We start from the raw sequence: 24,693 nt of genomic DNA, 5'->3' as shown, positions 1-24,693 counted from the left end.
CCTAAGTTAAACGAGGCCATAAAGTTGAGGGGTTTGAAACTGCTTAACTTGCCTTTCTGAGCAATAGGGAAGACAATTTCATCAGTTTCTGATCATAGAGGAGAACAAGGAATTGCCTTCTTTCTGGAATCAGAAACACTTAGTGCTAGGATGCACCATCACAGCTGGCCTCAATATAGACAAGCTAAAAGGACCCTAAGTCTTTGGTGTGCTTGGTATGGAAGATAGGCTGAACTCAGGGTAGGTGACATGTCAAACAACTAATCAAAATATTTAAAAGCCAGCTGATGTACTAGTCAGTCTCTAATTTTAAAGCAAAATGAAAATCCTGGGCTTATGGTTAAAGTAAACTCTAAAGTCATGAGCTTTATAGCAAATGTTCCCCACTGAAGTTGAAGAAACAGTAACTATTTCTTAGAGCTAAAAATTGCCTGTCCCAGAACCAAGGACAAAACTGAACTACTGAGTTCTATGACAGGGGACAGAAATCAGAACAAATATGGCGCTAATAAGAAAAACGTATGGATCGCCATACTTTGCTCGCTGCAACTAAGAAATAAGGGAGTAAAACAAAATTGCTCAATTTGGGTTTAAATTCTAAATCTAAAATGTACCAGATTCAGACATCTGTGTGACTTACAGGATTAAATAAAGACAAGGAACTATAGCCACAGCACTGCTCCCAGGATCTGACAATGAATCAGAGGAACCCTATAGCTTCCCTGTCACTCAATTTACCTCTTTCCATAAAGTGTGTAGAATAATGACACATCATATAGAACTGTTTTTAAAAAATGGTTTTTAAGGTCTTACTTGCAAATAGTTATATAAATAAAAATAATAACTGATAATAATGAATTCTTTTAAGAATCCCTGGATTTGTTTGTTGAGTAAATACAGTATTAGAACATTTTCTACAATGAAACATCATGATTTCTTTTGAATTTATAGGTAAATGTTTGTCGTCTATGTGACAGTCTAATTCCAAATATGCTTATCACTCCCAACCATGCAGGTATGATTATTCTTAAACATAACTAATCACAAAAAGGCAGAGCGATTTCAAATGCAATTTTTCCACAGTAATTTTATTCTATCAGGGTTTCAGGAAAAACTGCTTTAAAAAGGAAAAGAAAAGCACTTAAATTCTTTTGGTCTAAATTAAATACAAACATTCTTTTTTTTTAAACTGTGAAGACACTGGGAGATAAGAGGAAGGAAAAACGTGCTTCAGTATTCTTTTTTTAGGTAACCAAAGAGGGGTGCAATGTAAGTTAAAAAAGTTTGCAGTGAGGTTAGATTGTGGCTTTGTTTTAGGTTGCCAGTATGAGTTTTTATTTAGAAAAAAATGCATGAGTTACTAGCTTTCCTTTTTTAATGAAAAGTTTATATTAGAATTCTATTATTTTCTATTACTTACAAAATATAAATACTATGTTATAGCATATTCAGTATTAAAACACACCTCTGCAAATCAATCTCCTTTCAAGTGAGTTGTGTAAGTGATCTGGACCTCTGTCTATGGAGTGGGAATAAGGAAGATCAAGAAAGGTACAGGCTCGTTACATTGGACTTAAGCTGAAGATACCCGTAAATATATTACACAAATACTACAAGACTATCAAGTTATCAAGTTAGTAACTTTATTTTGTAGAACTATCTTAAAAATACATTATATTTCCAATTCTTAAGAAATCTGGTTTCTGATGTTAATCATTAAGTAACATGACTTCAACTCTGAATACTTAATATTTTTTCCAAAGACTCATTTTTAATGCTTGAAATAACCACGGACATACTTTTATCTAACAGTATTTTAGTTTAATAAACAGAATAGATTAATTATGAACTGAGATAATAAATAATTCATTATCCAGCTAAAGGCCTACATCACATACTGTATATCTGTAAAATAGGAGGACAAGTTCAGACTTGTTTGTGACCTGCAAGTCCAATAATTTAGAAACTATGATCAACCTAAATGCAAAACCCTTTTGATAATTATTAAATGCCACATTTCTGTTTAATGCAATTTTAAATTCTCATTAGTAATGATACCACAGGTTGATATAGGATGTACTATAAAACTGATAATCTTTCAGAACATTATCAAGTGATAAAATAATTGGTAAAAAGATATTATTGCTTCAAAAAATTGTGAAATGAGATACCTAAAGAACTGCAATCTTACCTATTAAAAGTCATTTTAATTTTATACGCATACACACACTATTTCTTAGGAAGAGATTGTGGTGAAGGAGCTTTCACTTTCTAATGTATTTTATATAGTCACTTGATGAATAACATAAATCCAGTCTTGTGGAGCAGTGGCTATGAGTCTATATATTACATAGAGCCACTAACGTTTATGATCCACAGACGTTGTTTATTCTAAAGTTTTAAATATAAAGAAATAAGTTTTGCAAATAGGATTTCTAAAGCTGAAAATTAAATGCTACTAAGTGTGCCAGTACAATTTTAAAATGAAGCTATAAAATTGTACATTTGGGGATTAAGGTGTTTGTTGTCAGTTTTTCTTTTCAGAGCAAGTACCAAAAACTGAAGCACACTGTACTTCAGAAGTTTTTCTTACATTAAAATCGGCGCAGTTAAGTTGTAATGGATGTGTAAATATAAATTATCAATTAAAGAATAATTAAATCACACGATTTACCAAAAAGAGCACCACTCCACTATCATTATCATTCAAACACTTCAGTCCACTGCCTATACAACTTAATCATATTTTAAAAATATAAGGTGAAGGTTCCTTTCCCCTATTGTTCTCATAATAAATTAAAACATATACTTACTAATTCAACTTTCAAAATTTGTCTTTCTTAAAAGATTTTAGTCCTTTAACTTGGATGTCCCTTACCTGAATGTAAAAACCAAAGTGCTCAATTCACATTTCAGAGACACTAGTTACATCAAGTTAATAGGGGGGAAAAAAAACCTGGTTTCTGGAAACCTTGATGGTAAGGAGATTAAGCATCTCTTCCTTTAAATTACAGCTTTAAAAGGGGGTGAGGGCATTCATCGAAGAATAAAGCCTTCTCTCTCTCTCTCTCTCTCTCACACGCACACACACAAGGCAATCCTATTTATCTGACCCATTCAAATTGCCACAACAGGACTATTGTTAACCCTAAAAAATTCTCCTTTAAAATATTTAAACTTCATTTTAAAATTAAAACTGAAAGCAAGATACTCAGCTGCCAACTACTGTGTAGTATAAAACTATTAAAGCCTGCACTGACCTACTTCATATTATCATCATGACGATATGGATGTATGCCAAGAAAATAATGAAATTACTATATAACCAACTTTAATTTTGTATTCAAAAATTGTCACTATTTTTAAACGTGTAAATATTGTACTGCAATGTCAGTTGTTTTATGATACTTTTGAAGTTGCAATATAAAAAAAGTAAGGAGTTTTGATATTTCAGTAATCATATTCAATAATGAACATGCAAGGTCTCATTTTTAAAATCAGAGCTTTTTTAAACACCACATTTAATTCTATTTTTAAACTTCTATTAAAAGCAGTCTCTTAGACTAAACTCCAAATAATGCTTTCCATTTTTAAAATAGCACTACACTTTTTAAAACATGTCAGTTAATGAAGAGCCCTACAAAAATAATTCAAGTTCATGTTCAAAGAATATTTGCAATGGCTCTAACAGAGGACAGACTTAAGTCAGTGTATTTAATTATTAAAAGACTGCTACCAGTCTTTCAGAGTTTAATCTAATGTTGAAATATTGGAAATTCTCATACAAGAAAGTATAGGAAAAGCAAAGGATATTTCATCCATGGTTTCTAAAAAAAGACACACGAAATGGCAACACATTTATTTTAAATTAAACACATCCTTTTAAATTAGAAAATCACTTTGCAGTGTAAACTACCACCTTAAAATATCTCATACTGAAGAAACCCTTTCTTCACAACCAATGCAAAGATTAAGATCCCTGGAAGAGAATTTTAAGCTCAGAATAAAGAAGGCAAAAACATCCAGAAACAGCAGCTAAACCAAGTGAAAGGAAGAGACACATTAGGTTTTGTGCTGCATATTAATATTCTTACGCACAATGTCTGTTCGGTGAAAATTCACAATACACTTCTTCCTCCCAGTATGACTGCAAAAAGGAGTAAACACATTTTGCATTCCTCAGTCCAAAATTCATGCTACCATCATGCACCATGACTTAATTTCGACCCGTATTCCTCTAACACATAAGTGAAAAACATAAATGACTTGTTTATCTGCACTCGAAATTGAGGAGGGGGTAAAAGCATTTTTTGGCTCCGGAGCCCAGGGGCTGATGCAAAGTCCCCACACCTCCAGAGGTCCTATGAATATGCACCCGACTTTGTGGAGACCCCCATTCAATGAATGCATCAGCCTCCTCCTCGGCTCCCTTGCCCGCCGCCCCCCACCCGCTTTGCAGCAGAAATGTGCCTGGGCTTTTTTACCCCAGCGATGGAGGATCCTCTTACCAGATGGAGTTCTTGATCCTGTGTTGCAGCGCGCTGGCCTCTGTCCCTGGCAGCCCGGGCACAAGGGCTGGCAAAGCCACCCCCGAGTTGGGGGCGCTGGGGGGAGGCTGCTGATGGGCATCAGGCTGCTGTGGTGGCGGCTGTTGTTGTTCCTCTGCCATCGCTGCTGGAGGGGGGGGGAGGGAGGGAGGGAAGATGGGGGCGCGGGGAAGGGTGAGGGAAGAGATGGGGAGGGGAGGACGAAGGGGGAGAGGAGGAGGGGGGAGGGGGAGAGGAGGAGGGGGGAGGGGAAGAGGAGGAGGAGGACGAGGACGAGGAGGAGGAGGAAGGAAGCTGGATAAGCTAGGCCTTTACCCCAGGGCTCGAGTGAGTCGCTTTCGCCTGCCGCCTGGGGGACATCACCGGGGAGACCGAGCGGCTCCTTACGGCCGGGGCGCTTCACCGCGGGAGAGGCATGGCGGCGCCCCTCAGCCCCCCGCCGCCGCCGCCGCCGCCTCCTCCCGTCAGCGGCCGGGGCTTGGGGGGGGTGAGGAGGGGGCGTCTGAACACGAGGTGGGGGGGCAGGGCTCCCCCAAATCCAAAGAGAACGGTTGCTCAGGGACCTGGCGGCCTGGCCTTCCTTTCTTGCCCCCGGGGCTTTCTACTCCGGGGGCCCCGCGCTGCTGCAGCCCCAGGCTCGGCTCCACGCCACTCCCCACGCCGCCGCCGCCGCCGCGGCCACCGCTGCCCTGCCAGCCCCGGAGGCAGCCCAGTGCGCGCAGCCGCACTGCGGCCCGGCGCAGACGGCAAAACACCTACCGCTCGGCCGCGGGGGGGGCGTGGACCAGGGTGTGCGGGATACGCGCGCGGGCGCGGGGGGCCGGGAGGGGGCCGCACGGGCGCGGAGGGCGGGCGCGGGCCAGCGGGGCCCGGAACGTGCGCCGCCGGGGCCGAGGAGGGGACTGGCCGAGCTGGTGGAGGAGAGCAGGAAAACGTGGGGGAGGTGCTGGCGAGAGAAAGAGAACTTGCGTGAGGAGGAGGAGGAGAAACCAAATTTAACATTTGGCGTGGAAATGGGATTTTTTTTTTTTTTTTGCATCCTCCAAGCAAGTAAAGTGAAATCAATCAACATTATCCTCCCTCCCCTCGGCAAGTGAGGATTACTTTCTCCTTGGGTAAAGGAAGAGAACTGAAGCAGGTAAGAGCATAAGCTGACTTTTCAGAAGCCCCCAAAGAAGAACACCCGTTGGAATTAACCACCCTTTAGGTCATTCAGTCTTGAACGGAAATCGCAAGGCAGGAGCTGGGTTGAGTGCTCCTCGGTCGGGCATTCAAAGCCCTCCAAATCTGGCCCCACTTTAGCTATCCAATCATAGCTGCCTCCATCCCCGTGCAAGAACTCCCGGCTCCAATCAGTGAAGTCTCCATGCCATTCTCAATGCGCCGCAGACTCATTCTTCCTTCGTGCCTTTGCTCGTGCTCTTCCTCTCACCTCCCTCCCCACCCCACCCCCTTTCCTGGATTGCCCTCCCTCCTCCTCTATACCGCTCTCCAGCCAACCCAGGCTCTCGGGCACAGCTCAAGTCGTGGCTTGTCAGGGTCCCTGGCAGTCAAGGCCCCTGCTTGCCTCGGAAAGAAACGCGTGTAGTTCTCACAACATGGAGGCTCAGGCTCCAGCCACAAGCTCCTTCCTTCGGAGCCAGTTGAACCCCTGGACGTACTCTCTGCCCCCTCCCACGCTACTCATCCTTAAGAGCTAGCTTTGCCCACCAAGAGTAAGACTCCCTGCCAGAAACATGCAAGTCCCCTTTAAGAGCAGAAGAATTGGCTTTTCTAGGTGGGGCTGATCAGGGAGGCCTAAACTGCCTGGGTGTAGAAGACTACAGCCAAGGCCTCTGGCACCAGATGGAACAGCTGCTCAGCTCACACTGACCTTTCTATGGGCCTGTGGGTGTTATGAGCTCTTCTGCTTTAACTTTTCTGACAGTTTCTATCAGGTTTCTACCTGTCAGATTCTCTGGCCACTTTCCTGCAGTGCTTGGACTTTGGGCAGTGAGTCCCTGCCACCTTTTAGACTCCTCCTGGGTGGGGAATCTGATTGGCTTGGGTTTCTTGGCCTTTGGAGTTCTAGGTTCCCTGCCTTGGCCTGGAACCTTTTTGCTTTTGCACCACTGTGCCCTCAGGCCTGACTCACAGAATCCACTCCCAGATTCACCCTGACTTCTTGCACGTGGTGGGAACAGGAGGACTAGGAGGGAGGAAGGACACCTGTGTGCAAGACAGCTCCTCCATGAGGATTCTAAGCCCCTTGGATTCCTTTGCACCCTGAAGCCCACTGCACTGACTCTGCCACACAAACGAGCCCCCTTTTCCATAACCTAGGGTCACTGTAAGCCATTTTTAGAAAATATTAGTTGTTTATGAATTCATTTTGCATATGGACCCTTGTGTTCTATGTAAAGACAGGCTTTTTTTCTGTACCAAACTGATAGACGTGGTGTGCACTAGACAGGAGCCTTGAAGAATGAAAATGGCTGATGTTGGCTGAGCACTTACACTGTGCAAGACCTAACACTTTCCATACATTGTCATCCCCAAATTGTATAATATATTACTAGTCTCCCTTTTTTACAGATGAACCAGAAGCTTAGCGAGGTTAACATTCTTAAAGTGACCCAAATAATAAATGAGGGAGCCAGGATTTGAATCCTGAAGTCTAATGCCAGAGCTTACAAGCCTTGGTGAAAATGAAGTTATACTGAAAAACCTTGAATGCATATCTAAGCTGTATATCCATGGGGAAGATGGAGGGAGTAAAAAGGCATTGGGGAAAGTTGCAAAGTCCCCCAGGTTCTAATTTTTTTACCTTGCCAAGAGAGAATGATGGCTCCACGTTGCCACACCCTGGGAGGGGGAGACCCTAGGGAGTAGGAGGTTCGTCCAAGAAGGGTAATGTATCTGAGACTGCCAAACGCCTTAAGAAAAGGAAGCTGAGAACCAAGACGTTTCTTTTAAAATTTACTACCGGGTGTCACACAGGCTGACTTCCCGAGTGCAATTTTTCAGTGTTTTATAGGTTCCATAAAAGAGCATGTCATGCCAGCAGCCACTAGAGGGCACAGCAGAGCCGCAACCCTGAACTGCCCTCTAGCGGCGGTGCTGACGAGAGGGCATTGTTGAGCCTGTGGGCCCTCAAGGGCCCACGGGGGATGGACATCTGGGACTCTTAGATTCAACCAGCAATGAGAGGGGTCGCAGATAATGTCAGACTTAAGAGATCTTATTGCCAGAATGGACATCCTTGCAGGGAGGCTTTAAAGAGTCAGCCCCCACTGCTCACTTAAAATCTGGGAGTAGAGTGTGTGTTTTGTTACCGTCATCCGAGCGGGCGGTGAATAGAGTTATACCAGTAGAAACCTAAAAGAAATCTGTCGAAGTTATTCAAAATCTTGGGTGGGGACTCAAGCCAAACCCAGATACCTTGAGTAAAGGTGGCAGTGTAGCCATGGTGCTTCTGAAATTGTGTTTGCCCCCCTCTGGTTATGAAACTCTGTACTAAGGTCCCTCAGGGACCCAGAATCAATGTGGCTGATTTCCTCAGACCTTCAGTTTGACTCGGTGAGAAGTAGCGGAAAACATTATAGTGAACATGAACTTTCAAGAGAATACACTAAATTTTGAGCTTCTGTTTCTCAACCCTGAGGAGTATAAGTCTGTCCTCCCTGGGAAAGTGTACTCCTGTGGAAAATTTTGAGAAACACTGATGTAGTGGGGAAGAAAGACTCCAGTCTGGGAGTCAGAAAACCTGGGAATTCAAACCCTCTGTTTTCACCTCTATAAAAATGAAAATCATGACCTACCTCACGGGGTTATTATGAGAAACACATAAGGTGATACCTAAACCTAAAAAGGGAAGTGCTATACACAGAGAAAGACAATCTATAAGGTGGGTCGTGAGCACCTCGAAGCCTTATTTTATCTTAGTGATCCCGGGACACAATTCCTTACTCCTGGGTGTTCATATTTGTTGAATTGAGTAGTTACCTAACCTTAATTTTCTTAGCCCAGTACATTATACCATCTTGCTCTCTTATGTCTAAACTTTGTCTCCTTTATGGAACTAAACTTTGTATACTGACCAGACTATAGTACATATGTTTATCATACATTTATTATACCCCATACATAAGAGTGTCAGGCCTTGAAAATATAAATAAATAGATAGATAGATAGGTAAGACCTGGTCCTAACTTGAAGTAGTTTACATTCTGGGGAGCAGAGAGACCTATTAATATATATTAGTTACACAAGATGATGAGTATAGTGGAGGGAGGGATTGGTCCTGCTCAAGGTAAAAGAGCTTTTGGAGAAGGCCTCTTGGCTATCGTTTGAATGGGGTCTCATCGGGTGAATAGAAGTTCAACAGGCAGTACACTGAGGGAAGATGGTTTCTGGTCAAGGAGCAGCATGAACACTGGTGTGAAGCCATGAAAGGGCACATGAGAGGAGTGCATAATGCAGAACCCAGTGTTAGCTCTGTGCTCAGATCCTTAATGGAGTGTATAGGGGAGGGAAAGGAGGGGGGGGAGACACAGCCCATTTTACTAAACGTTACTCTGTGTTATTAGTTACGATTGTTCTGACAAAATGAGGCCTCAAATAGGCTCGTCGTTGGTTAATATTGGTTAAGTGCTTAAAGTGTACATTTAATTTCCACAAATTATGGTGGTTTACAGATGTGGAAAAGATCAGGTTCTACCCTCTTTTCCTTCCCCTCTTAAAAACGAAGGATTCCCTCATCCTCTTTTCCTTTATCATTACTTTCTCTGCCTTCTTCCATTGCAAACTTTTCCCTCTAGGAGCTGAAAGTAGAATATGTAATTACCTACATGTTATTATTTCAGGGAACAAGGAAGGAAGGTTTTCCATCTCCTAAAAAATCTTTCTCTGTATCAGAAAATGATGATTAATTTCTTTGGACTAAGCTCTTGTCTGTCAAAATGCATGTAGTACTAGGGGAGCTGATATGTTAAGTTCCAGTGCTGTAATGTAATTGAGTTTTCAGTCTTTTACTAGCATTAGAGGGAGGGAGGTGAAGGCAGTCAGGAGGAAGACAACAAAGAGGAAGCAAGATTACAGAAGAGGTTAGGTTGGAAGGTTCAAAACCAAGTGCATATTGGCAAATTTGGTTAAATTTTCTCCATGCCATACTTACTAATGTTAGTATGATGTGAAAATATGATTTCTCCTGTTAGAGCACAAATATTCTATTATGTCATCAAAACAATGGTTTGTTAAGGGGAAGTAGCCTAACTATTCAAATACGGGGTAAGGCAGCAAGGTGTTAACAACCCTGTCACTACCTGGCTATGTGACCCTATCTGTACCAGTCATTCTGTCAGGTCCCTTTACTTACTTCTGAGGATTATTGGGATAAAGTTCTCGTAATGTACTTGGCTCTTCAAGTGAAAGGTATTATGAAAATGAATGCGAGGTACTGCTTTGATTTCATTTAGAAATTTTCCACTGTTGTTACAATACACATGTTTATGTTGTGACCTGCATTCTCTTTATATGAAAGAAGGTTCAAGTTAATATCATCTGTCTGAATTTTAAAAGAAATGTTTACTTTTACTTGGGGCCAGAAAGGTCCCAAGTAGAAATTTGATATCTTGGAAATTCAGGCCAGCAGCAGCTATGAACAGAAGCCGGTAAAGGAAAAGCATATTTACCTAACCCTAAAAGTGACAGTAAAAAGACACTAGAGCCAGTCCTACAATGAGGAGGTCAGCACTGGTGCAGTCTGAACTGGTAGAGCCTAATCAGTAATCCACAAACTCATCATTCCTCAGTTCAAGACACATTTAAGTCCCTCTTACATACTAATTATTATGCTGAAACTACAGAAAGATTTAAAAATAAGTAAGTGGTAAGGGACTTCCCTGGTGGTCCAGTGTGTAAGACTCTGCGCTCCCAATGCAGGGGCCCCGGGTTCGATCCCTTGTCGGGGAACTAGATCCCACATGCATGCCGCAACTACGAATCCGCATGCCACAACTAAGAAGTTCGCATGCCGCAACTAAAGAGCCCACATGCCTCGACAAAGATCCTGCGTGCCACAGCTAAGACCCGGCACAGCCAAAATAAATAAATAAATTTAAAAAAATAAATATTAAAAAAAATACGTGGTAAATACAGTATTGTTTAATCTTCAAGAAGTTCATAATCTAATTGGAACATAGACATATCAGCCCACACATATTTTTAAACATGAAGTGAAAATGCAGGGGACAAACAAAAAAATAAGTGTGTGACAGGATAATTTATTGAGCTATTAATTTGGTTTATGTTCTCCTTATATTTTCCCTCCTCTCCATTCCAAACATGCTTCAAGGGAGTTGTGTGTTTCTAGGCAGAAAGAAGTTGACAGGAGCTCGATATTAGACCATTCCAGGGGGCACCACTCACATTGTAATTGAAGCCTCCTGGACCACAACTCCTTAGGATGCACTGTCAATGTTACCCCTGGAGTTGTGCCCAGCAATTTGCCTTCCAGGTTCCTTGCTCCTAGAGGGATTTTACTAGGGGGTTCAAGAGGTAGGGGCATCTGGTGAGGGAAAGGAGGAAAGAGAGAGAAGGAAGGAGGGGTTGTGCGTAGGTGGAACTGTTGCAAAAGAAAAGATTTCCCAAACTGGAAAAGAGTCAAAGTTCAGGGTTGCAGTAGTGGAGACACCAGCCCTCTTTCCTCGATCACCCCAGACCTCAGATAGATGCATGGTGCCCTATGGAGGCTGGATCACCCTGCCACTCTTGGTCTATGAGCAGAGCTGTTGCTTGGCTTCTAGGGACCATGTATCCCTGAACAATGAAGTTGTCAAAGTCCATCTTCCCCCTTTTTCTGGGCTCAACATAAATCTTCCAGACTCTAGTGCATTTCTAGGGAGGAACGGAGGGAAGTCCAGTAATAACTGGGATTGGATTTCCTTCTACTTCAGTGGAATTAAGGCTGGGATCATTTAAGTCTGAGGTGAATTTAATTTGATTTAAACAAATAAAGAATCGTGACATTTCTTGCACGCCCAAATTTGTACTTACAGCTTTAAACCTAGCTAGTGGTGGATACTATATATGAAGCAGTGTTAAGCGAGATGTGTAAGATTAAGCATCACAGTGAATGGCACAGCTAACAACTGCTGAGGGAGTTAAGAGAAGGCAAAGAGCAAATGGAGTTAAAGTAAAAGGAGGTGGCTTCACGGAGGGCTTCGGACAGAGTTGGAGTGTAAGGAAAGGGAAGAAGTTTATGAAAGTGGGAGAAAGAACGGCAGCAAGCCAGAAGGGAAAAGCAGTGTGAACAGAAGCAGGAAAATCAGCATGACTAAAGAGACAAACAGGAGACTGGCCTAACCGGAGTGAATAGCTGATGATAAAGGTTGTGCTGGGTACCAAATTCCAAATCTCTGCTTCTGTCCTCGCTGTATAAGGCAGGGTTGTATCAGAGAACAACCAGTAGAATATATTATAAATTTCTTGTAATGTTCATTATGATCACATATTTATCACAATATTTATTATAATTATTCTATTATATAATTTAAAGGAACTGGCTTGCCTGATTGTGCCGGTTAATAGGTCCGAACTCTGTAAGACAGGCCAGCAGGCTGACAGGCCAGAAACTCTTGGGCAGGAACAGGCACTGCAGTTTACAGGTGGCATTTCTTCTTCCTTAGGAAAAATCTTAGTTTTGCTCTTAAGGCCTTTCACTTGATTAGATGGAGCCCACCCAGAATATCAAGGATAACCTCCTTTACTTAAAGTCAAATGATTGTAGATGTTAACCACATCTAACAGAATTCCTTCACAGCAACACCTAGGTTAGCATTTAATTGAATAACTGGTACATTAGCCTAGTCAAGTTGACACATAAAACTAACAATCACATTCACTACACTCTATGTCATCCCTCATGTATTTGAGAAGAGGAGGAAGTCTTCGGACTTTCTTCTTAGGAACCTCAGGAAAGAGCCTTTCCTATTGAAGGAGGCCAACTTGTGTCCTTTCCTTGGGTATATTTATTTTCTTTGCTCTTTTTTGTATATAAATATACATACTCCCAGGAACTTCCTGTTTTTCTTCATCCTTCCCTCCCACCCCCCATTACCTGAAGTTGTACCAAGTAAGAATTGTGGTTTGATGTTAGTATGGGTTTTTTTTCTAATCTTTTGTTTTTTGTTTTTCCTATTTATAGTGCCTCTAATGTACCTATTAGCATCATTCTCCTGAGTTGGCCAAGCCCTCAGGTTTCTGCCTTCTGTAGCTACCTTCTAAAGGGCTCAGCTGATGTAAGCCTCCATCCTTTTCACCTGTAACCCTGGGTCTGTGGTTGGAACAGGGCTCAGCATCCAACATAAGGGCAACCAATCCCCTGGCTGGACAGTGACCTGTGAGCTGGCTAAATATAAGGTCTTTGCTCAAGGAAGAGGTTAGTAATTAATTAACAAATTGATTCCTTTCTTGGAGAATATGAATATGATAAAGAGAGACAGTTAGGCAGTTGGCGGTAAAAAAAAAAATAAAGTAGCTAAGAGACACAAGAGAGGCAGACCTCAGAAACCATTAGGCAGCAGCAACCAGTCGAGGGAATAAGTAAGAGGCAACTGTGAGAAGACAAGCAGAAAAGGCTTTCAGAAGATAAGATAGTTGCTTAGTAATGGTAGGAGCAATAGGCCCAGAGGTGGATAGAAACTGAGGAGGTTTTTTGATGGAGCTCCAGAGTAAGAGGGCACAAATGAGGAAGAGCAGATTATTGGCCAGGCCTTGGGGAAATCCAGAATAACTGACCAGAAACCCAGGAGCAGACTTATAAGTGACTTCATACAGACTTGAAGAGAGCTAGGGAACTAAAAGTCCATTTAGGTTCCAATGCAATTCTAGCAAGTGGTTTATTTCCTCAGATCCCCAGGAGAAGGTTTCCATTGCTACCTTACTTTAGGGTGGGTCTCTCTCTTCCAAAAGATTCTTACACATGCGGTTATGGTCCTGACCATCTGAAGGGCTCAATTAAATGTCAAGAATTGCGTCCTCTTGAAAGTCTTACCTTATCCATTCCTCATCTCACCCGCACCCAGGTTGAGTTAGCTGTCCCTTTTCTGTGGTCCTTTAGGACCTCACACAGCCTTATGTCACAGACACTATCTCATTGTATGGTAATTGTAGGTTTACTTGTCAATTTCTTGTACCTACCCTCCCCACCGTTGGCTCCAAGTACTGTGAACTGTATGTGGTTAGGATGTATGTTTTTATTCTTTTCTGTATCTCCTACATATAGTACAGTCCCTACCATAAAGTAGCCAAATAATAAATGTTTGTTGAATTGAATTATTGAATTAGAGAGAGCTCCTTTTGTTTAGGCCAAGAAAAAAAAAAAAGGCAGAATGCAGGAAAAAGCAGAATGGGCTAATAAGAAAACTCAATAGCTTGTCCGTAATAATAGTGCAGGTACTAAGAACTTAGTTAATTCATACTTAAAGTTCATGTCTCTGTGACTATACAAAAATTTCCCAAGCAGCCAAATTTTGTCTGTTCAGCTAGACATCTGGTGCTATGATTCTCCAGTTTTAAAGGTACTTTGGCCAGCCCTCTTCCTTTTAAGGAGAAGAGTCAGCTACGTTCTCCCTTCAGCCTCCAGTTTCTCATCTGAATTCAGATCCACACTCTTGGACAGGCCAGGCTTGAGGCTCACTCTCAGGGACATCCCCTGGGCTTCGGAGCTGAGAGTCCAGGACCCAAATCCCAGCCATACCCCTTGCCACTTTTGTAGTCCCAGACAAGTCCCTCACAACTCTCTGAGCCTCGGTTTCGAAGTGGTAGAATTGGGGAAATAGGACTCCCTTACATAGTTATGCTGAATGTTTGATGAAAAATATTTGTGAAAATACCTAGCACAATGTTTTATACTTAGTAAGAGCCAAATAAATGTGAATTTCCTGTATATGTTATTCCTGAGGAGGTAGAGAAGGGAAGGGAAGACATAGGATGATGGTGGAGGACAAGGACCTTGACAGTGACTGGGGCCCTGAAAATCAAAAGGGCCAGCAGCCGAGGGACCGTGTGCCACCACTTGAAAATCTGATAAAGCACAGGTCTTAGTCATCCAAAGCCACACTGCACCTGAGGCAGCTGCCACAGGAGATTTTTTGATCAGAGTGTGGAAGGACATTCAAACCCTGCCAGGTTGAAATTGGGGCACAGTTGATAGTGAGATAGGCATCATTAATGGCAAGGGAAAAAGTTTTTGCCTACACCAAGCAGAGAAAATTTTGAGATTCATCTAATGCTGTCTCAGAGAGCTCTGAGAACGTACAGAGGCAACCCCTGCAAATACACCCAACACTGGAAATGGAGAAAGAAGGGAAGGTGTTAATAATCAATTGAGGAATCTCAGAGTTTTCATAGGAATATCACATCCATATGTATCCCTTCTGAGGTCCCGAAAGAAAGCCCAATGAGACCAGCTACTCTTCCCAGGGACTTAAGAGCCCAGATAATGTGTGTGTGTGTGTGATTGAGGGAGAGGGGCGTCAGGGTTTATGTTTTCCAGCTGCTCTAGATAGAGCAGGATTAAAAACTGTTAAAGTTAGCTCATAAACAGGCTCACTGAACAGACTGCTTGGCAGGCAGGGATTGAGGTATGGCAGGATGGGGGTAGCATTCCAAAACAGGATGAGCTTGTGAGTCAGATTTTTCTGACTGAAAATGTCACAGATGTCACCGATTGCTGCCTAATGTGTCATTTGTTATCGGGCAGAAAATGTGGCTAAATGATTACAGCTCTGCAGCAACCGGTGTCTCCCACCCCCATGAAGGAACACTTTTTTTTTTTTTTTAAAGTAAATTCTTTTTCTTTTTTAAAAATTAATTAATTACTTAATTTTTGGCTATGTTGGGTCTTCGTTTCTGTGCGAGGGCTTTCTCTAGTTGCGGCAGGCGGGGGCCACTCTTCATCGCGGTGCGCGGGCCTCTCACTATCGCGGCCTCTCTTGTTGCGGAGCACAGGCTCCAGACGCACAGGCTCAGTAGTTGTGGCTCACGGGCCCAGTTGCTCCGCGGCATGTGGGATCTTCCCAGACCAGGGCTCGAACCCGTGTCCCCTGCATTGGCAGGCGGATTCTCAACCACTGCACCACCAGGGAAGCCCAAGGAACACTTTTTAATTGAATGGACCACCCAATCTATTTTTAAAGGCAAGTGACTCAAGACTAAGTACCCCTTTTCACTCTAGTTGGTGAACATCGTTTTCTCATTTCGAGTCCCCTCAGAGATGCTGTTGGAGTAGGGCTTCAATGTTCTTTCTGTGTCGTAGATGCTCTTTCTGAGTATATTTTTAAATGTTTTGAAATTTTAAAAATGGTAAGATATAAGTTACCACCCACAAATAAATTATATTTAATGGTGTTTTGAAAGAGTTAGTTGTAAAATCCTGTGTATGAAGATTAAATCAAGACATCAGACTGAAGGAAGCTTACCTCTACCAAATCTTATGAAATGACAGAAAAGGTTGAGAGATGGGGGAAAGGGGAAGGGGGAGAGGAATAATTGGTAACAGGACTGGGGACAAAAAAGTGTCATCAGTGTATCAGAAAATTTGGAAAATTTTCTTGGAAAAACAAATTAGGGCACCTGAACCTCAAATATTCCTAAGCTTAAGACTGCTAAAGGAGTAGAAGCAATTTCAGGGCTGCTCCCATCTCAGAAAGAGCAGATTCAGTGCGTAGAGGGTGCTAGCATAATGACCAGAGCAATGAATGAAGACATAGCAGTTGGAGCAGCTGGTCTGCTGATCTCCTTCCCTTTTCCTGCTTAGAATTGTCCACAGATTAAAGCAGTGAGCCTGTGGGTCCTGGGAGCCAAAGATAGAATAATAGCAATGGACTCCAGGAGGGACAGGGAGACCCCTCGCTCTGAAATCACTCTGCCCAGCAGTATGTCCTTCCCTTCTCCTCTAATCATCAGAGTCAACCCACATTAAGCAGAAGTAGAGCACTAAAAGGAATTTTCATTTACAAAGTAAAAGATTAATCAACATAAGAATAACACAAGTACGTAGAGGCACCAAACTCAGTAAATACTGAAATAATACCTGTGAAAAGATAAATGAAATGATAAGTATAAATTTCATCTTATTTTAAGAAAAATATAACTATAAGTAAAATATAAGTAAAATATAAATATATTATATAAATATAATATATAAATATATTATAAAATATATATTATATAATATATAATATATATTATATATTTATATTAAAATATAAATATATTATAAAATATAAAGTAAAATATATACTTATTTTACTTTTAAGTAAAATATATACTTATAAATGCTACAAATAAACAATTATCTTCAAAGAGATTAGGACATTATTACATTAGTGGAAAGGAAGCAAACAGTGATCTTAGGGGTTAAAAACATGATTTTCAAAATAAGAAAACTCAGCAGACGTGTATCACCAATTGAAATTCCTTGAAAGGATAACTGACTTTTGGATGAATTTTAATAAAATAAATAATGAATCCAAGAAAGATGAAGATATTCAAGAAACAGTGGAAAGGAAAGAAACTAGTTAACTTGTCTAATTATGGCCTGTGTTTAAAAATTAGTAACATAAAATTAAAATCTAGATTAGATGCTGGCAGACTTTTTCTGTAAAAGATCAGAGAGTAAATATTTTCAGCTTTGTGGTCCATACAGACTCTGTCTTAACTACTCAGCTCTGCTGCTATAGTGTGAAAGCAGCCATAGATAATATGTAATTGAATGGGCCTGTTTGTGTTCCAGTAAAACTTTATTTACAAAACAGGCAGCAGGACAGATTTAGCCTGCCTGCCACCCCTGTTTTGGATGAATGCAACATAAAGATGGCAGAGACAAGGTGTGATGAAGAGATAAGAGGGAAGTTCTAAAAGTGTGTAAAACACACACACACACAACCAGATGGCAGGGAAAAAGTCAAATCATCAGTAATCACAGTATGTGACAAATGGATACAATTTCCTAAATAAAGACAGAAAAATCTCAAAATCTGTAAAATAACAACATGTCTAGTCAGAAGGTATTTAGAAGAAATACATCTAAAAAGAAAGTTGAAAATAAAAGAACATACAAAGATAAATAAGCCAAATAACTAAAAATAGATAACAAGTATGGTAATATTAATGTTAGACCAAAAAAGAAGAATTTGATGTAAAGAGGATTTGACAAGATAAAGAACATTTATGTTGATGAAAAATACAATTCCATAAGAAGGTCAATTAATAATGAACCTTTACAAACCTAACAATATAACATCAAAAGTCATGTTTATAATATAACGTATAAAGTTAAAACTGATAGAAATACAGGTAGTGATGAAAAATACACAGCTATTTTGGAAGACTTCAACTCAGAAATTGACAGATCAAGCAGGAAAAAAGGAAGCAAGTGTAGTGAGGATTTGAATAACACAATAAAGAAACTTGACTGAATAGGTGTAAAGGACTATACACAATAAATGGTGAATGCATAATCTCTTCAAACACACATGCAACATTAACTACTTTCTAAAACAAAGAAAGAAAAGAAAATGTTAATAAATTCCCAGATAAGAAATCATTCAGGTCACATTCTTTGATCACACTGCAATACAATTTGGAGTTAGTACAAAAGAATACAATTTTTATAACTTGGAAATAAAAAACCCACACCTTTAAATAACTTTAACTTAGAATAACTTTAATGAAAAGAAATGTAAAATGAAGCTATCAATTATTTAAAAATAACAATACCAAAAATTTATTAAACATTACTATACAACCAGCTTTGTGCTAAGTGATCCACCTGGATTGTCTCATTTTATTATCACAATAATCCTGAGAAGTTGATTCCATTATCATCTCATTTCACAGATGAAGAACTGAAACACAAAGCTCTGTTAAATAACCTGCCCAAGGGCACATAGTCCATAGATGACAGAGTTGGGATTTGAACCTAGATAGTATAGTCCAGAGCCAGTATATTTAACTGCTACAACAAGAAGAACAATGAGATCAATACAATTCAAAATCTATACATACTCAGAGAAAACTTATAGCCCTGGATGCATACATTAGAAAATAGGAAAAGACTGAATGGAAGTAAATCGTGCATACAGTTCAAGAAGCTAAAGGAAGAAAAATTAAAATATATAAGGAAAGTATTACTAAAGAAAAAACCAGAAATGCATGAAATAAGGAGTAGAGTTAATCTGAATAAAATTAAAACTGATCATCTGAAAAGAACCAAAAATATCAAAAGTCTAGAATGTTTAATCAAGGTTAAAAAAAAAAAAAGAATTATCAACCTTTGAAATAAGAAAGGGACACTATAAGTATAGAGTAGATTCTAAAAAATCTGAGATGAATACTAACTTTAAGATAATAAATTAGAAAATTCTAGATTAAAATAATTTCTGGAAAATAGAAATCACCAAAATTGACCCATGAAGAAATAGTCACCTTAAAACAACAAACAACAACAATAAAAACAATGAGAGCATTGAAAAGGTAGTCAAAGCTCTCTCATAAAAGGTCACCAAACAAAGATGGTTCTATAACTAAGGAACAAATAATCCCTATGGTATATTAATTAGTTAATCCAAAGCATGGAAAAAATAGAAAGTTTTCTAACTCATTTACATTGGAGCTGACATGGCCTGAATTTTAAAACTGGCAAGAAAAGCGTACACTCACTTATGAACACATATACAGATATCTTAAGTATTAGTACTCGTAAAGTGAATCCAGAAATGTATTTTTTAAATGTCATAACTAAGAAGGATTTATCTAAGCTATTCAAGGCTGATTCAAAATTCAAAATATATTAATGCAAATCGTTACATTCAAAATAAAAAAAAATATTAAGAGATGCAAAAGACGTTTGATACCATTTGACATCTATTTTTTTTTAACATCTTTATTGGAGTATAATTGCTTTACAATGTTGTGTTAGTTTCTGCTGTATAACAAAGTGAATCAGCTATATGTATACATGTATCCCCATATCCCCTTCCTCTTGCGTCTCCCTCCCACTCTCCCTACCCCACCCCTTTAGGTGGTCACAAAGCACAGAAGCCTGTGCTATGCAGCTACTTCCCACTAGCTATCTGTTTTACATTTGGTAGTGTATATATGTCCATGCCACTCTTTCACTTCGTCCCAGCTTACCCTTCCCGCACCCCTTGTCCTCAAGTCCATTCTCTACGTTTGCGTCTTTATCCTGTCCTGCCCCTAGGTTGATTAGAAAGAAAACCACTTTTGCAAACCAGAAATAGAAACTTCTCTGTTTTAATGAAAGATATCTGCATACACAAGCATCATACCTAATGAAGTATTAGAAGCTTTCCCACTAAAGTTTTTTCAATATTGCTTTGAGAGTCCTGGCTAATGCTATGTGATAAGAAAAAGAAAGTTAAAAATGGCAAACCAGGAGAAAATATTTTCAAAATATATATTATTACATTTAATAAAGAACACCTCAAAATTGATAAGAAAAATATAAACAACCTAATAAAAACATGTGCAAAGGATCTAAATAACCACTTCCATAAGGAGAAATGTAAATAATGAATAATTTAAAATAACAGTGAATTGCATTTTTTTTTTTTTTTGCCCTTAGAACTGGCAAATTTGTAAGAGATTGATAATATCTAGTGTTTATAAAGATGTTGGGAAACAGGTATTTTCATATACTGTTGGTCAGAATGAAATTTGTAAGACTTTCTTCTAAAGCAATTTAGCAGAATTTACCAAAATTTTTACTCTACAATTTCTTTTACTCGGAAATTTTGTTTCTACTGTTTTAGCCAAAAGAATTGTTCATAGCGCACAAAAAAGAAAATAACTTGTTTGTGTGCACTAGGAAATTTTAAGAAAGTTTGTTGCAGCATTGTTTCAAATAGTGAAAAATTAGGAGTAATTTATATATCTGTTAGTAAGGAAATTAATTAATTATGTTACATTGATACAATAGAATACTGTGCAGCTGTTAAAATGAGACTGATCTGTATTCGACAGAAAGAGCTGAGAGATGTATTTTTAGGCTAAAAATAAAATTACAGAATTATTGTGAAGTGTGAATGTGAATTTTTTAATGTTACACATACATGTGTGTATACATATATATATGTGTACATATATATGTGCAGGTAAATGTATAAAAAATAATTTGGAAGTAGAATCACCTAATGGTTTTTTTTAGGGGGGACAGCAAGAATGAGGGACAGGAAACAGAGGTAAGACTAATGTTTTAGTCTCTATATTTCAGTGTTGTTTGAATCTTTCAGTGAAAATGTATCCTGTAAATTTCTATGATTTTTTAAAGTTTTTTTTTTTGAGTTTTAACATACTGAGACTAAAGTGCACAAATTATAAGTATATAGCCCAATGAATTTTTACATGTGTATTACTCATGTAACCACTACCCAGATCAAGATGTAGAATATTTCTGCTCCCTAGAATGCTCTATCGTGGTCCTCCATTGTACCCACCACCGCAGATTATTTTATCTGTCCCTGAAATTCATAGAAATAGAATCATACAGCTTGTTCTAATTTTGTGTCTGGCTCTTTTTGTTTCATACCATGTCTACTATACTAATCCATGTTGTCAGTTCTTTTCTATTGCTTATAGTATCCCACTGTATGAATACACCACAGTTTAGTTATCCATTCCTCTGTTGATAGACATTTGAGTTATTTCCAGTTTGGGGCTATTAGGAAGAAAACTGCTATGACTTGCCTTGTACATGCCTTCTGTGATATTCATGCATTTCTCTTATATACCTAGTACTGGAACTGCTGGGTCATAGAGGAGGTTTTAGTAGAGTGATTCAAGGTGGTTGTAACAATTTACACTTTCATTAGTGTATATGGAAGTTCCAGTTCCAGTTGCTCCATATTCTGGCTACCACTGCTTATTGTCAATTCTTTTCATTTTAGCCATTCTGAGAAGTCCGTACTGATATTACATTTTGGTTTTATTTTTATTTTCATTTCCTTGATAACTAATCATATGGAACATCTTTTCATGTACTTATGTCCATGCTGATATTCTCTTTTATAAAACTCCTGCTCAAGTTTTTTCTCATTTTGTTTGAGCTGTTTATCTTCATTGTGTTGTTTATCTTTTTCTTACTGATTTGTTGCCATTCTTTAGATATTGTGGCTATGAGATATTTTTTGGATATATATGCTATATCTATGATATGTGTATATAAACATGCATATATATATATATGCATATATATCACAAATTTCTCTTAGTCTGTGAATTTCTGGTTCACTCTCTTGATGGTGTACTTCGATAAATAGAATTTCAGAATTTATAAATCTTTTATGGTTCATGGTTTTTTGGGTCTTATTTAAGAAATCACTGCCTACCCCAAGGTCATGGAATTATTCGTCTATGTTATCTTCTAGAACAGGGGTCAGCAGACTATGGCCCATGTGGCCTGCCACCTGTTTTTGTAAATAAATTTTTATTGGAACACAGCGATTCCATTTCATAAATGTATTGTCTATGGTTGCTTTTGTGCTGTAACAGCAGAGTTGAATAGTTGCAACAGAGACCATGTGGACCACAAAATTGAAAATATTGAGTATCTTGTACTTTACAGAAAAAATTTACTAACCCCTGTTCTAGAAAATTATTGATTTCCTTTCATATTAGGCCTATAATCCAATTGGAATTAAGCTTTGTAAATGGTATAAAATAGGGTTAAAGTCTGTTGCATATGAATTATCTAATTGCTCCAGCATCAATTTTTGAAAAAAAAAAATCTCATTACCACAAAATTGCAGTAGCACCTTTGTTGTATATCAGTTTACTGTATAGGCATGGGCCTGTTTCTAGACTCTCTCTTCTATTTCACTGTTTGTTTATCTATCACTGCACCAGTACCACACTATCTTAAATATTGTAGGTTTATGCTAAGTCTTGGTATCTGATATTGTAAATCTTCCAACAATTTCTTCTTCCTGATTTTTTGGCTCTTGCATTTCCATATAAAGTTTAGAATTCCCTGATAAATTTCCACAGAAAACCTTGCTGGGAATTTGTCTGTGACTGCATTGAGTCAATAAATTAATTTTGGGAGAATCGACATCTTTATAAAACAGAGTCTTCAAATCCATGAGCATGGTATATTTATCTATTTGTTTAAGTGTTCTATGGTTTTCCCTACAATGTTTTGTATTTTTCAGTTTAACAATGTTGCATGTGTTTCATCAGATTCATTCCTAGATATTAGACCGTTTCCAAAGCTATTGTTAATAGTGTTGTATCTAAAATTTTAGTGACTAATTGTTTTTGCAAGTATAATATATAGAAATGCAATAGATTTTTATATATTGACTTTGTATCTAGTTACCTACCTAAATTCATTTATTAATTCTAATAGTGTACATATTTTTTTGAGGTTTTCTATATTGACAACCACGTCACCTGGAATTACATTTTTACTTGCTCCTTTTCAATATTTATACCTCATAATTCTTGTTTTGTGCCCTTTTGCACTAATTGGGACCTACGGAACAATAATTAACAGAAATGATGAAAACGAATGTATTTGAATTGTTCTGAACTCAGGGAGAAAGCACTCAACATTTCACCATTAAATATGTGAGCAATAGACTTTTTATATATAAACTTAATCATATTAAAGAGGTTCTCTTCTATTCCTAGTTTGCTGAGAGTTTTTATCATGAACTAGTGGTTAATTTAATTGGATGCCTTTTTGTATCTGTTGAGGTAATCATATGGCCTTAACGTTCACTTTTTGTTAAAGAAGTGAATTATATTGATTAACTTTCAAAATTTAAACCATTAAAAAAAAAATTTGGGGCCACATCCCGTGGCATGTGGGATCTTAGTTCCCCGGCTAGGGCTCAAACCCACGCCCTCCATTGGAAGGTAGAGTCTTAACCACTGGACCACTGGGGAAGTCCCTAAACCATTTTTTATTCCTAGAATAAGTGAATTTGGTTATGACGTAGTGCATATATTCTCTGGATTTGATTTTCTAATATTTTATACTAATGTGTGTATCAATTAATAAGAAATACTCTTATGCAGTTTTCTCTTCTTGTAATTTCCTTGTATATTTTTGTATCAGGGTTATGCTGGTCTCATAAAATGAATTAGGAAGTAGTGCTCTCTCTCTAGTCCTTAAAAGAGGTTGTACAAGATTGGTATTATTTCTTTCTTTAAATGCTTGGCAGAAATCACCAGTAAAGTCATCTAGACTCGAATTTTCTTTGGGATACATTTTAGTTACAGATTTAATGTATTTCTTTCTTTTATTATTTAGTTATTTTACCTTATCCATTTTTTCCTTTTTATTTTTTAATTGAAGTATAGTTGACATACAATATTATATTAGTTTCAGTTGTACAACATACTGATTCAGCATTTATATACATTACAGACTGATCACCACAATAAGTCTAAGTCCATCTGTCACCATACAAAGTTATTACAATAGTGTTGACTATATTCCCTATGCTGTACATTACATCCCTATGATTTACTTATTTTATATCTAGGAGTTTGTACCTCTTATTCCCCTTTACTTGTTTTGCTTAACCCCCTACTCCCCTTCCCTCTGATAACCACCAGTTTGTTCTCTGAGTCTATGAGTCTGTTTCTGTTTCGTTTTGTTTATTCACTTGTTTTGTATTTTATTTTATTTTTTTATTTTTTGCAATGTTGTCAGTTTTAGTTTTGCATAGGAAAAACGTCATAATGACTAATGAGAAAATTAAAATGGTCTCTGTGAATCATCATCTCTTGCCAGTGGTTATTCAGATTCAGAGTGGAGTATGGGATACTGTCTCCTTAATAATTTGTCAAAAGCAGTGGTTCTTAACCAGGGGCAGTTTTGCCCCTGAGGGGTTGTTTTGTGTTTTAGATTCCACATGCAAGTGATAACATAGAGTATATATCTATGGCTGAGTAATATTCTCATATATATATATATATATATATATATATAATACATATATCTATATAATATATATGTATCTCACATCTTCTTTATTCCTTTGTCTATAGATGGACATTTAGGTTGCTTCCATATTTCCACATTGGCTATTGTAAATAATGCTGCAATGAACATAGGGGTACATACATATTT

At 38.6% G+C, this 24,693-nt stretch overlaps 2 protein-coding genes across 9 annotated transcripts in view; one reads left to right on the top strand and one right to left on the bottom strand.

The window, feature by feature from the left end:
• The window catches only part of RFX7 (regulatory factor X7), a 150,003-nt gene extending 144,651 nt beyond the window's left edge, over positions 1–5,352 (bottom strand). Inside the window, exons 1-2 of one of the 2 annotated variants that reach the window (XM_059913218.1) lie at positions 5,307–5,352; positions 4,509–4,674 (exon numbers count right to left, since the gene is read on the bottom strand). In XM_059913218.1, coding sequence (XP_059769201.1) covers positions 4,509–4,669 — 161 coding nt within the window. In that variant the 5' untranslated portion in view covers positions 4,670–4,674; positions 5,307–5,352. Of the gene's footprint in view, positions 1–4,508; positions 4,675–4,862; positions 5,246–5,306 lie in introns of those variants that run through there. The other variant, XM_059913217.1, reaches the window with a different exon arrangement.
• TEX9 (testis expressed 9) overlaps positions 4,803–24,693 on the top strand; it is a 224,101-nt gene continuing 204,210 nt past the window's right edge. The window contains exons 1-3 of one of the 7 annotated variants that reach the window (XM_059913224.1): positions 4,803–4,874; positions 5,595–5,685; positions 20,761–20,794. The gene's annotated coding sequence lies outside the window, so the exon portion shown is untranslated. Of the gene's footprint in view, positions 4,875–5,434; positions 5,686–20,760; positions 20,795–24,693 lie in introns of those variants that run through there. The other 6 variants (XM_059913225.1, XM_059913221.1, XM_059913227.1 and 3 more) reach the window with 6 other exon arrangements.

The sequence above is a fragment of the Balaenoptera ricei genome, chromosome 2 (genome assembly GCF_028023285.1).
Source record: "Balaenoptera ricei isolate mBalRic1 chromosome 2, mBalRic1.hap2, whole genome shotgun sequence".
Lineage (NCBI taxonomy): Eukaryota > Metazoa > Chordata > Mammalia > Artiodactyla > Balaenopteridae > Balaenoptera > Balaenoptera ricei.
The sequence above is the reverse complement of the archived record's forward strand: the minus strand, read 5'-3'. Positions and strand labels throughout refer to the sequence as shown.